Source organism: Strix aluco, chromosome 1 (assembly GCF_031877795.1).
Source record: "Strix aluco isolate bStrAlu1 chromosome 1, bStrAlu1.hap1, whole genome shotgun sequence".
In the NCBI taxonomy this organism is placed as follows: Eukaryota; Metazoa; Chordata; class Aves; order Strigiformes; family Strigidae; genus Strix; species Strix aluco.
Window position 1 is genome coordinate 149,432,531 of NC_133931.1, and position 13,337 is coordinate 149,445,867.

General features: G+C 42.0%; 1 protein-coding gene across 4 annotated transcripts in view; it reads left to right on the top strand.

The window, feature by feature from the left end:
• Positions 1 to 10,611, top strand: part of CNOT10 (CCR4-NOT transcription complex subunit 10) — a 35,631-nt gene extending 25,020 nt beyond the window's left edge. For 2 of the 4 annotated variants that reach the window (XM_074839472.1, XM_074839463.1), the window contains 7 exons: positions 4,496 to 4,609; positions 6,426 to 6,556; positions 7,274 to 7,309; positions 7,407 to 7,534; positions 8,072 to 8,200; positions 8,815 to 8,890; positions 10,314 to 10,611. In XM_074839472.1, the coding sequence (XP_074695573.1) occupies positions 4,496 to 4,609; positions 6,426 to 6,556; positions 7,274 to 7,309; positions 7,407 to 7,534; positions 8,072 to 8,200; positions 8,815 to 8,890; positions 10,314 to 10,468 (769 nt within the window). In that variant the 3' untranslated portion in view covers positions 10,469 to 10,611. The remainder of the gene's footprint in view (positions 1 to 4,495; positions 4,610 to 6,425; positions 6,557 to 7,273; positions 7,310 to 7,406; positions 7,535 to 8,071; positions 8,201 to 8,814; positions 8,891 to 10,313) is intronic. The other 2 variants (XM_074839480.1, XM_074839487.1) reach the window with 1 other exon arrangement.
• The last annotated feature ends 2,726 nt before the right edge of the window (positions 10,612 to 13,337 follow it).

Below are 13,337 nucleotides of genomic sequence, written 5' to 3' on the forward strand. Positions count from 1 at the left end.
CATAAAATGGAAAGAAAAATTGCCTCTGTCCAGGCATTTAAATTCCTCACCATGGAAGAACATAAGTAAAATTTGACTGTAGATTTTTTTGTGTGTGTTCTCAAAGATCCTTAAACTACTTGTTCAGCAGTCTGAGTGCTCTCCAAACAGAGTAACTCCATGTGTCTAAATAAGTATCTTCTTATCTGGAACCTCTTTACTTTTCCCCAACAAGATTATCATTTGCTGGCAATGTTAATTATTTCAGGTGGCTGCCAGCCTGTTGAAAATCTCTCTTACTATAAAGCTTGCACCTGTTTAGAAAAAAGAAATCTGTTTTAAGTTTCCATTATGGACAAAGCATACAGTAATTTCCCACTTAAACTCTTGGGTAAACACTCTGTTCCAGCCTAACCCCAGGTAACCTGTGTTTTATAATGACCAGCTTAACCTTTACTTTGCTCCACTATGTGTACTAACACTACTTGTATTCATTTAAAAGCAATTTAGCAGGAATCTGTGAGGAGACGTTTCTGAGACCTTGATTATTTATTCTGAAGTGGTACAAGAGTATGCTACTCAAAATAGAAAGCACTGGATTAAAAACAGTAATGTGGGTTGGTTGTAGGGTCTTTTTTCCTCCTGACTGTTGAAAATGTGGTTGCCACATGTCAAAATTACATGGTGTCACATTGTGATTTTTTTTTTTTTTTTTTTTAATACATAGGCTTTTCTTTCACAGTCAGCTGTTGTTATCTACTGATGAAACCTGACAACATGTCAGGAAAAACTTATCAGTTTAGCAAGAATTACACTGCTTCTGGTAAAGAACATCATATAAGGAAAGGAAAAACACTGATTTGTTTATTGCAATACTTGCTTCGGTGGTTAAATCCAGAGGACTAGACATCCCTAGAGAGTGATTCTGCTGAAACTGTTTCTAGGTTTCTGCAGATAGCTGTGAAAAGGAAAATACACTCAAACATTAGTATATTCCTGTAGTCTTGCTCATGAAGGACCTGAGAAAATTAAAATTCTTGTCAGGGGAAAGTAAGAAAAATTACTGAATGTTGGCGATGATTATCCTGAGGAATACGTGTCTATTCAATTGTGGTCTTCCCTGTTAAGTCACTGGATTGAGAAACCTCTATTGCTTCTAGAACTGAAATGGGGAACTTAAATGCTTTTTTTGTATGATTTTGTACAGACACACATCCTAATAACAGTTTAAAATGACTGACTTTACCCCTAAATAGTTCTTAAAAATACTGTCTAGAAAAGGCTTGTGTCATGTGTGTTGTTTGGTACTTGTGCACAAATTAGTTGAGCAGACTGTTCTCATAATAAGCAGTAATTCAACTGCAAGGTTTTAAAAGCAACAAGCAGAAGTCTGAGGACACCAAACATTGTTAAGAATTTATGCATAGGAAGCAGAAACTCCAGATTTTTTTTCTTCTGAGTTTCTTCTAAATAATTCTGCTCCTCATTCTTCTCATCCTCAGAGAAGCCAATTCCCCTTGCTCTACTTTCAGCCTGTGGTATGTTTCAGCGTGCCAGAACAACCCAGCACTGTTAGGATACATCAAGAGTAAAGGAGTTCTAGTAGACCACAGTACTACATTTGGAAAATTTTGTGGATTTTACTGTAAAAGTTGAGATGGGTAACAACAGACCTTGTTGTAGCCTTTTTCTCCCTAGATTGAACAACATTGTGTGAGAATGTTAATTGCCCCCTTCAAAACAACTAGAGATAAAGGAAGAGTTTGATCATTCGCTTTGTCCTGAATAGATTTGAACTGTAAGCCCATGCTGTAAGGCATGCGATCCAATTTTACCCTTTCTTTTCCTTTTCCATTTGGCCATCTCCAGTCCATCATTACGCTTTATTTATTTTATTTACTGACGTATTTTTGAAGTGTGCATACCCTGGTATTGTATATGGTATTCCAGGAGCATCACTGACATTGCTAATGATTTCACAGGTAATACTGTACACCCCCACCAATATACCTTCTGTCTTCTCCACACCTACCCAGTTGTGCCTCATTTATCCACTTAAAGGTTGCAGTGGTCTGTTTGGCGCTGTCACAATACTGGAAGCTTACAATGATTATCACCCATAGCTGTTTCACTCTTCTTCCTCACTCTCAGCCACTGTGTAGTTCTCCCTCATCTTTCCTTTGCTGGTGCTGAATTTCCCCCTTGAGTAAAGCACCATCTGCATTCTGCATTTCTTAATATTTTTGGATTGTCTTGCTTGTGTTGAAACATAAAAAGTAGATAGTTTATATCCACTGTTGTGCTTAGCTATTTGAAGTTATTTCAGATTAGTGATGTTCTCTAAATGGTTTAGAAGTGCCATTTTTGGTGCCTTCACAGTAAGTTTTGAAGAACTGGATCTGCTCTGGCTTGCCCTTTGCTTGAGAAATAAGCCAAGTCAGATGTGGAGTTCGGGTTCTGTAAACTTGCAGTCAGTGTGGGCTGACAAATCTTGTTGCCTAGACCTACACAAGAGGCTGTTTGACATAATCTGGCAGTTTAAAAAAACATTTTTCTTTGTCCTAGTGCAAAGGCAGTTTTATTTAGGGCATGCGGAGGCTCGGTGATGCTGGAAGTCTGCCGTGCTCAAAGGCGACCTGTGGAGTTTTGTCAGAATCCTGACCGGGGTGAAAAACTAGTTTGTCTTTTCCCTTGTGGTGCAATTCTTCTGCTCCGGTTAGCTGTCAGGTCTCCTGAGCGTTTGGTTTAGCCGACTCAACAATGGATCCAAGTGCGCAAGAACAGTACTGCAGGGAAGAAAACCTGAATATTTTAATCTTCTTTACACAGCTGTTGGTAAAAAATCCTGCCAGCTCTTACGTGGCTTAAACTCTGACAAGTCCTTAGAGCAGAGGAGTAGGTTTCAGTTTTGCCTGACTTACCTATTCTGTGATTGGAGTGTGTCTTGTGTTTGAATTTACACTTTCAGAAATAAAAACAGGCTTTTACAAATTTGTGGGAAATAGAAGACACATATTGATGTAAAGAGCAGTAGCAACCAACTCCGCAGGACTTGACTTGAGTCTAAGGGTATTTAGCTGGTGACGCTTAGCATCTCCGCTGGTTCAAAAGCTGTGCTTCCTTGAGGCAGAGACAGCAAGAGGCTAGTTAGAAGCTGGCTGTTATTACAGAGATTATTTTGTTTTCCCCCATTCCCTCCCCCTCCCCAGTTGCAACCTTTCAGAAATATTTTAGGTTTGGGACTTGAGCTGGGGAAGCTTTCCTCTCCCTCTCTCAAGCTTTTGTATGTGTTCAGATTTGATGTGACATCTGGGCATGATGGAGAGGAAGTGGGGGGTAGGGAGAAACACTGGAGAAGTTTCTTATCCTGCTGGTGCATAATTAAGGAGCATGCCTCCTGGGAAAGGGGAATAAAGGCACCCCAGGTCCTGCCACGAATTACATGACTTAACTGCTGGACCAAAAGTGGGCTTGACAGTTGCCAGAAGGTTGATGCGGTAATAGCCCACCTACCGGCAGGAGAATGGGAGGCTCTTCTCCCATCGCTCCCAATGTGACGCCCCGCTAAGAGGATCCGCTCTTCCTCCCTGGAGGAGGACAGAGTCTGTGCTCACAGTGAGGCGTTGCAGGCAGAGGCTTGTGCCCAGAGGACAAGGCAGCCTGCACTGGATGGTATCTTACAAAGTGGAAAATAGCCCCAAGTGCTGTATTTGGGGGGGAGTTATTAGAAAGTGTGAAGCTTGGCCTAATGATGGCATCCTGACGTGGGGTTATTGTTTGAAGATAGAAAATGTGAGTAATTCAGATTTCATTACAGGAACTGTCAGAGATTTTGTGGTTTTGGAAAGGTAAGAAAGTCTGTGACAGCAACAAAATGCCACAGATCAATCAGAGTCTTGGCAGCTGGTTATAGCTCTCAATTGAACACAAAACTGGAAACGCCAAATTCTCCTCTTTATTGTCTCGCTGAATGCAAACATTGTACAATACAAGAGTGAAATATATTACAACTCAATTGATTGTGCCTATGTGTCTGTAGACTGTACGTTCTAGTCATCTACAAATGTGCTGCCCTTTGCTGTAACAGAAGGGGCGGCCAGGGAAGTACAAATGAGAGTCCAAGGTAAAACGAATAAAAAGAGGGTGAGAAAGGGAAACTGTCCATGAGAAAAATGGCACATGTAGTGAGGTCCATCTTTTTTTAATCTGTTATTTATCATCAAAATTGCAAAATCTTACTGAGCATACTGTGTTGGTCCTTGGTTTATACCGATAGAACGCAATGTATATATCTCCTAATGCAGAGAATCTAATTGAGGCTATAGATAATGAAACACTAGTGCCTTTACTTCATAGTTTGATGCAAAGATACTGTTGAAAGCTTATGATTTATTTCTTCAGCACTTAACAAGAAAGAAATTTAATAGATGCATTTGGAAACACAGAATTCTCCATTTAATACATTTGTTTCCCCCCCTCCCTTTTTTTTTTTTTTCTTCTTTCTTTTTGCCTCTAGGTGCTCAATACTTGCGTGTAGTGCTTACGTGGCTCTGGCTTTGGGTGATAACCTTATGGCACTGAATCACGCAGATAAACTTCTTCAGCAACCAAAGCTGTCAGGGTCTCTTAAGTAAGTCTGATGTGGTCATTTCTTCTTTCTCAGCCCTGCTTTTTGCTGGAGACTTCTGAGTTGAAGCTTCCAATGTGTGTAGCTGCTTGCCAGTTCTGTATCTGATGCAAAGAATTGCTTGGCCCACCCTTGTTCTTGTTGAAGCCCTGACTAAATGTTCATTGACACACAGGAACGTGAGTCCCCTCCCTTGTGTATGAAATCCATGTAATTCAGAATCTGTCGCTGCTTTTGTTGCTATTTGTTAATCTCCAGCTATGGGTCCCATGCAGTGGCAGGACCATCAGGTCTCTGTCCTGATTTGCTGTGGAGCTCCACATACTCCTGTTGGCACAGCTCAAGGGGCAGGAATGAGCAGCCAGGGGTAGACAACATCAGCCCAAACCATCATGCTGCTGAAAGTTCACTTAGGAAACTACAGCCTTGGAGGGGAAGGTTTGCTCAGTCGGTAGGGTACCGGATCTTGGGTGTGCAGGACTGTCACTTCACCCGCTACTGTTGCTTATATAGGTTCCATTCTTCAGTTTCTCTTTTTCAGTTCTCATTTGGTACTGTATTTTTTGGAAGGATATTCAAATCTCATTCTGTTTCTACCCTCCAGTTCTCATACGTCTCTGCATATTCAAAAAAGGCAGCTTTAGTCCCATCCATCTGACCTTGTTTTGTGCATTTAAATCCTATGTCATTCACAGGATAAAAATACAGCAGAGGTGTTTTTATGGTAGTACTGGTAATGTACTTGCGGAAAGCAAGCTAATTTGTGCTTATTTTTATATGCTGGCAGCATACTCTAAAATGGTCCATGCCAATTAAATTCTTTGGCTCCCATGCTTGAGACTACTGCAGAAGCTCATCTTTTTGCACAGTCATTGTATAAGCAGTGTTTTAGAGGAGTTTGCAAGGTAACACGTAATTTTGTGAAGACAGCATTACCATTATGTAATGCAAGAAATGCTAGATAACAGTTTTTAGAGCGCCATGTATCTTGGTCCCAGGAAACTAGGCTTTTGTGCAGACTGGGAATATTGAACTGTTCCTGTTTTCTTCAGTGAAATAAATTGCATGTAGAAAGCTAGTTTGCTATATCAGATCTAAATTGCAGAAGTTATTTTGGATGATTTTTTACCTGATGTTTTGTACTTCATGACAACCAACTATACAGTCAGTTTGAAGTGTACTGTATACAGCTGCATAGATCAAGCTTGAACTTTTTTGCTGAACTTTTGTTTCAGATTAAATATTTGCAGACAACTACACTCCTGATTGACAGGATTCCTTCTGTTCCAAATTTGAAAAGGAAAGCTGCAGTTTAGCTGAGCTGAACTAGAAGTGTCAAACATCAGACTTGCTTAATTCTTTTGCAAAACCTGTAGTTGGAAAGGTGTTTGTGTACCACGGACAGGCCTGTCCTTAGAAATGGAGCTATTTTACAGAATTAGTTTGATTTGTATTGAATGTAAAGTCACCTAACACCTCAAATTATGGATGTATTCTTATCCTGGGGTGTTTTTGTAAGGATTTCTTTTTTAATTCTCTGAGATAAAGGCATACCAAGGTACTGTCTTTCTGAAATGGCAATTCCTGTGCATGAATTGTCATTACTCAGGGGCAGGTTTTTTTCACATTAGTGCCTAAAAGCAGTAAATGGCAGAACTGGGTATAATGACAGTACATTATAAGCAAGCTAACTTCCATGCAAGTGTTTCAAGTAATAGTTTTCATGTGCTTGTGTTAGAAACTGCATTCAGTTTGTCTTACATAACAAATTGTGGGGGTTGTTAGGCTGACGTTTGTACCTAACCCTTTGCTGTTGTAGGTTTCTTGGGCATTTGTATGCAGCAGAAGCTCTCATCTCTCTAGACAGAATATCTGATGCCATCACTCACTTGAACCCTGAGAATGTCACTGATGTTTCCCTGGGGATCTCTTCAAATGAGCAGGATCAAGGTTAATGAATCCACACTTCATTAAACTGGTTATGCTTTCAGCTGTCCTCCTGCTGTAACTTTCTATATAGAAACATAATGATGCTTAAGATATCTTGTTTTAAGACCATAGGTTGTTTGGGGTTTTTTGTTTGGTTTTTTGTTGTGTATTTGTTTTCCTGGCTTTAGTTCCTACTTTGTGCTTGGTTTGTCTTCTGCATGTTTGTTATTTCTTTGAAGTGGCTAATTCTGTAACAGAAATAGAACTATATATTGTAGCGTTCTGGCTTGTTTGAAGGTAACTTTTCAAAGCTGCTTTTGTTAAATGTGCTATTACAGTTAAGTTTGGGCTTCATACCTCCTCTTCCAGCTTTTTAGTCTCTAAACTAGACTTTGGAGTACCAGTGAAGTCTACTTACTGCATTTAGTGAGAGATAGGAGTGGGGAGAATTTAGTTAATCTGTATCTTAATCTTCTTGCAGTGCTTCCAGCTGGGAGTGAAAAATACTTCAGAGCCCATCTGTATAGTTCAGTCTACAGCAGCTCTGATTTCAGTGACATGTCTGAAGTTTAAACTTCACTGTATTCATCTGCAAATCCAAAAGAAAAACATTAAAAATACGAAGACTTAAGTGACGTAAACTCTTGAGCAAACTGATGTATCTCTGTATTATTTTTGTAATAAGCTGTAAAAAAGCTCATGGAACATGATGGGTTTTGTGGGGTTTTTTCTTTGCAGGCTCTGACAAAGGAGAGAATGAGGCAATGGAATCTTGTAAGTACCAGCCACTGTATTCAGCAGAGTACAGGAACTTACTTGGCCAGTTTGGAATAAAGTGTAAGGAAAAAAAAAAAAATGTTTTTAATTGCAGCTGGCAAGCAGACCCCACAGTGTTACCCCAGTTCAGTCACATCTGCGCGAACAATGATGTTATTTAACCTTGGAAGTGCTTACTGTTTGAGGAGTGAATATGAGAAAGCTCGAAAGTGTCTTCATCAGGTATGAAAAACAAATCTCAAAGCTGTCTAAAGACAGCTTTAGGGACAAAGGTACTTCCTTCAAACTGCCAGTTAGGTCACAGCAAATCCTGGTGATTCCATAGCCCAGGTTTATGTGCAGACTTTGCTGAGATGGCGGCGCTCTCCTGTCTTTATAAACCAATCTCTTAGATTTTTAACTTGTGTAAATAATTCAGTACCACTACAGGAAGCTCTTTTTTTTTTTTTTGCTAGATTGTATCAAAACAGTGGAATATGACTAGGAAGCATTTTCATTTTTTCTAAGTTTGGTTTTGTGGGTTTTCTTAAATGGTCCAATAATAATTGTTATATTTCAGAGGAGAAAGTTCCTGAGGGTCATGAGTTTGCTTCTCTTTAACCAGTTAATAACTCACCCTCTAAGCTATTAATTTTAGGGCTGTGAGAACAAACTGCAGTTCTGCTGGAGGTATGTTCCTTGCCTGCCTCTTGTCCCAAGAAAGTACTGCTTTTGAAACGCCATCTCCACTTAGCCTGTGTCATTTGGTCTTTCTTACAGCTGGGACCCATCTCTTTCAATGATGATGTTTGTCTCTGCAGCCATTCCTTGACTGTCAGGAAGACTACAAATGCATTGTTGAGCTGCAAACTGAAACAGCAATCTTCCAAATTACTTCATAGTAGTTGTGTAGGTGAACAGGTTCAAATTCTGTGAGGTTCTCAACTGCTTAAGGCAATTGTCTTGCTCTTTTTCCTCCCGAGGCTTCTTAGGATTGGGCAGGTGTCTGTGCTTGGGCTCTCTAGCACATGTGTAAAGCCCAAAGGAGTGTAAGGCTGTCTGTGGATGTAAAGTATAGGAGGTCTCTGCATCTACAATAAATCATTGACTTCATAGCTGAAAAATATTTTTTATATAGAAAGCTAATGAACGATCCTTGTTAACTTTGTATTCTGAACTTGGGAGCAGTGGAGGTTACCTTTTTCACCTGTCATCTCACCAGGAAACCACAGTAGATTAGCCCAGGAATTACAGATTCACATTAACAGAAGCATACAGCAGATGGTCCTGCTAATTAGTGTGAAACAATCTTGCAATGCAGATAATCTTTCAGTCTCTCCTTGCATGCATAAACCTGATAGAGTGCATTAGTTTGAAAAAAATCTTATGTTAGTTTATGAATTGTTACTTGTTTTTGTTAGCTAAGATGGTGGTAACAATCTTGTCAAGGGGCACTTTCTTTGAGCTGGATGTTTCTCTTTAGCACTTTCCCCACACCCCCCCCCCCCTTCTTTTTCAATAAGGCTGCTTCGCTGATCCACCCCAAAGAGATCCCTCCAGAGGCTATTCTGCTGGCTGTATATCTTGAATTGCAGAATGGTAAGTTTTGAAATGTTCTGTCAACCTAGATTTGGGATACGAGGGGAGGAGGGTGGTAGTTGTCATTCCTAGTCTTTATAGAGTTGTGCCAGTATTTTGAATGGTACCCTTTGGGCCTGTCTCCATTTTACTATGGATCCATGTATCTGCACCTTCATTTCCACAGTTTATTGCCATCCTGTTCTTACACACTCCAGACTTCCTAAACATTCATCTTCTGAGCTGAAATCTTCTATACTTTGTGCAGAAATCAGCAGACTTGGATAGACTCAGTAAAACCCTTGATAAGGTTTATACTATAAAGAGGGTTTGAAAGGCTTTGCATTAAAAGACAACTGCGATCCAGGCTTCCCATAGAAGCCATGTCAAGGCCCTATGCAGCAAGTACTGCCACAAAGCTTGCAATATTGGTAACTCCCTTTCCCAAAATCCTTCCTTCTGAAGATTTGCTCTTTGCATGGGAAAAAAACTCTACATAATGAGAAACTGGGAAGATTGCACTGGAATTCTGCAGTGTGAGCAGACTGGTGCAGTGGCACCGCTGAAGCTGTTGTGGGTGTGGACCTGTGCCCCTTGGGTTGTGAAATGTTCAGGGTGCTTCTTCCCCTTCAGTTCTCTTGCATTGCAGGCAGGCCGGGGATTTGAGCATTTGTATTCAGAATTGAGACTTCTACAAAGCTTTTCTTATAAAGATGCTTCTAAGTTGGAATTTTGGAAACCTACCTTTCTGCAACAAGGTAGTACAGAGCAGAAGAGAGTAGAAAGTGGGATTTACATCTCTTGCTCTCTTCTAAGTATATAACCAAAAGGAGCTAAAGATATTTTTTATTCTATAAATGGTAACACAGTGGTGCATCTCTTCTGAAACTAAAACTTTACTGAAAGAAAAGCATTTGATAAGAGGGAGAAATGTTCTTTTTAGAACTTAGCAGGTTTTCTCCTACAATTTCATAGGTTTAATTTTTAACAAAGAATAATTTTTCCATTTATATTGGTATTTATTTGATGGGCCATGCATGCACTTGACAAATCAGATTTCTAGTTTTAAAATCTTGGTTTACATACACCCTTGACATTTGGATTATGCTCTGTTATGTCACATGGTGAAGGCGTTTTGTGTGAGATCTAGAGTGTCACTATGTGGATGGGAGAGAGAAGAGGTACCCTCTAGGTGCTCTGGCATCTTCAGGCTCTGAGGTTAAAGCTTGAGGTCTTCAGCTAAGAATAGTTAGAATCAAGCAATACTGTTGTTTCAAGTTTTCTTGTCTAATACTTTCCATGTCCATGTCAGCATTTCACTGAATAGGAAGACCATGAGGGTACATGGCCAGGGCTGGCTTGTCAGCTCTGTTCTGAGAACAGTGATTTATAAGTCAAACAAAGGTACTTTTTTTTTTTTTGTTAATTGAAAGTTGTCTTGTAGGTAACACACAGCTGGCGCTACAGATCATCAAGAGAAACCAGCTTCTCCCTTCTGTGAAAACACTCTCCGACATGCGGAAGAAGCCTGTGTTCCAGCCAGTCCACTCAATCCAGCCCATTCAGATGCCAGCTTTCACCACTGTTCAAAGGAAGTGAGGTTGTGCTTCACTCTGCTGCTGCCCTGCCTGTCAGGGCTTGGATTTTGTATATTTTTTTTTAACCTAGGACACCTGCATACCCCAATTGCTGGAGTGTGTTCATTTATGTAAATTTTTAATAAAACATGTAAACAAAAAGGCATGCCTCGAGGCATTTGTAAAGGCTACTTCATAAAGAAAGAGAGGTTGGTATCTGTTTTGAATGTGAGTGGCAGTTTACTTACTGAAAAGAAGTGGATAACCAAGTGTGTATGGGAGGGAGGTGAGTAGAAGAAGAGACTGAAGTCCTGCTCAACCAGCAGCTCAACTGTTATGTGTCAAAGCACAACAGCTTTGAGCTATGGTTTTGTATTCCTCGCAGAAGAGGCTTTTACCCAACTTTGTGATGTTGATATAGCTAAGGAGGCTACCCTGCAGCAGCTGGGAGTTGGGCCATGAGTAGTTGAAGCTGCCCCCTCAGGCATGGGTACAGGTCAGGGGCTGTGTGGGCATCTGCAGGCAAATGGCCTTAGTTGAAAGGAAAGGAGCTTTTTTTCCTGCAGGTCAGAGCCAAGGGTGGAGAGGTTTGTACCCACTCTGCCCCCCCTCCCTGAGTTTCCTGTGGTTACTTTATTATAACTAAGTGCAAAGACCCCAGCTCCAGCATTAACAGTGCAAGGCCCTAGTGCCCAGCGTTAGCAGTGTCTTTCAATCTTTCTATCCTCCTTGAACCCAGCAGTGTGCTGCTGGCCTCAAAGGGGTAGGAGGCTGCAGGAGCTAAGAGGTGGGGGGGTAAGGACACATGCTCTGTTGCCATATGCTGCCAAACAGGAGTGACTTAACTGTCATGAAGTTTGTATATAATTAGTACAAGGCACCCTCTGCCCCTTCTGAGTTTGTGTGGGCAAGACAGCAGAGTCCTGGCATGAGGGAGAGGGTGCTGGTGCAGAGTCTTCAGCTCAACGGGTAACAAGAGCCAAAAGGCAGTTTGCCAAACTGGGAAAGGTGGAAGAGCTGACTGGTCAGCAAGGACAAAACCTGGTGCAGCTGCTAAACCTTTGTCAGTGCAGCAGGGTGGCGTGGCGATGAAGGTTGCAGTGGGTGAGCTGAAGGGATCAGTGCTGGGGAACACCTTCTCTTTTGCTGGATGGGGCTTGTTTGTGTTGGGGGTGGGTGTGTGTGTGTTTTATGGTCTCCCTCTTTTTTTCTTTGTCCTAAGGGAAGGTGTAATGGTGTAGGTACAGTGGAAGAGGGCCTAGCTGTAAGAAAAATACTTGGTTTTTTTCTTTTAATTTTTGAAATGCAGTTTCCACTTTAGAGGACTACCTCTTTCTTTCAAAAATTTTTCTGCCTTTTGCTCAAACCAAGAGGAGGGTGTAAGATACCAGCATAAGCAAGGACTCCTTGGCTGGTTACTTACTGTGAGCATAGAAGAGATGAGCCATCCTGCCTTGGGACTTCACCCAGGCATAAAATAATCAGAGCCCAGCATGGGGCATAGCATCTCTCCTCCTTTCCCTTCCCTGGCTGTTCTGTGCCACTTCAGCTGTTTGAGACTTTGCCCAGCTAATCTCCAGAGTAGAGCTGGGATAACACCTTATCTCCCCATGCTGCTGCCATTGTACTTTGCCTCCAGCTACCACCAGGAAGGTCACTTTTCCACATGGGCACTGGGATGCAGGGCCTGCAAGTTCTGCTCTCAGCAACGTGAGCATCAGGGAGTGCAGATGTTTATAGGAGAGGAAGCCAGCAGGACAGCCCTGGGTTTGCCCTCAGGACCTTGAACAAAGAAGCCACAACTGACAAGAATAATAGCAAATGTATGGAACAATGTGCAAGTTGTAGAATGAGTACAAGTGTGTCCCTGCAGCAGGACACCAGCCATCGTGAAGCAGTACTGGCAGAAAGCTCAAGACCTGCTACTGTCCCTCTTCTGTTTTGTTAGATAAGTGGCTTTGCTACTTTTCAATGCTTTCAGAGTAATAACCAAGTAACTGACTTTTTCAATAACTTTTCTATCACTGTAGGAGGTGGCACCCACTCTGACCTCAGGTAAGGGCAAGCAGTTTAGAAATAGGAAAAAAATAATCGGGAAACAGTATCTAGAGATCACCTTTCTGAGGGAGGGAGAAAGGGAGCCCATACATCCCTCGAGTCAAAGCAGATTGACTGATTAAATACAAAAAGGTTGAAGATGCTCGCTGTGTGGTCCCAGGGCCTGAATAGAGAAGTATGTTCCCTGCCCTTCCCCCCCAGGCATGCGGGGCATTCACATGCAGAAGATGCTAATGCCTGACTCCGGCAGCGCCCAGCTCCCTTGCAGGCACCCAGCGCTCCCCCGGAGGCTCGGTGAAGGGTGGCAGTTGTTGTTCCCCAGATCCCGCGCATCTTATCACAGCTGCATTTGCATGTCAGCAGAAGCCTTCAGCCCCGGTTCTTCCCTCACAATGACTCTTCTGCCCCAAGGCAGGTGCATTGAGCAGAGCAGCTCCGGGATATTTTTTTTTTCCTTGCCTGTAGCACTGCTACTTAAAGAGAGCAGAAGCAGCACAAGCTGGGCTGTGTGTTAAGAAGTCAGTAATAGTTATTATTTTGGTTTGGGACACTTCCTGAAAGAAAGGCTGCCTGTCCCTCTCTCCCACCCTCCCTTTGCCTCCAGGATCTCACCCCTGCAGTCACACCCTGGCTCCTATCCCCACCAAAGGAGAAAGGGGTTGCACTCCCTTTCCCACCATAACCCCTGTTGGTATCTCAGCCTTGTTGCTCACATGCTGGCATGGGCTCAGAGCTAAAGGTTTTGGCAAGAAAGTGAACAACAGTTACCATGAACATGGTGCAAGAACAGTGCAGCACTTGTGCAGCAGTGTCCAGAGCCATGTCATGGTGCT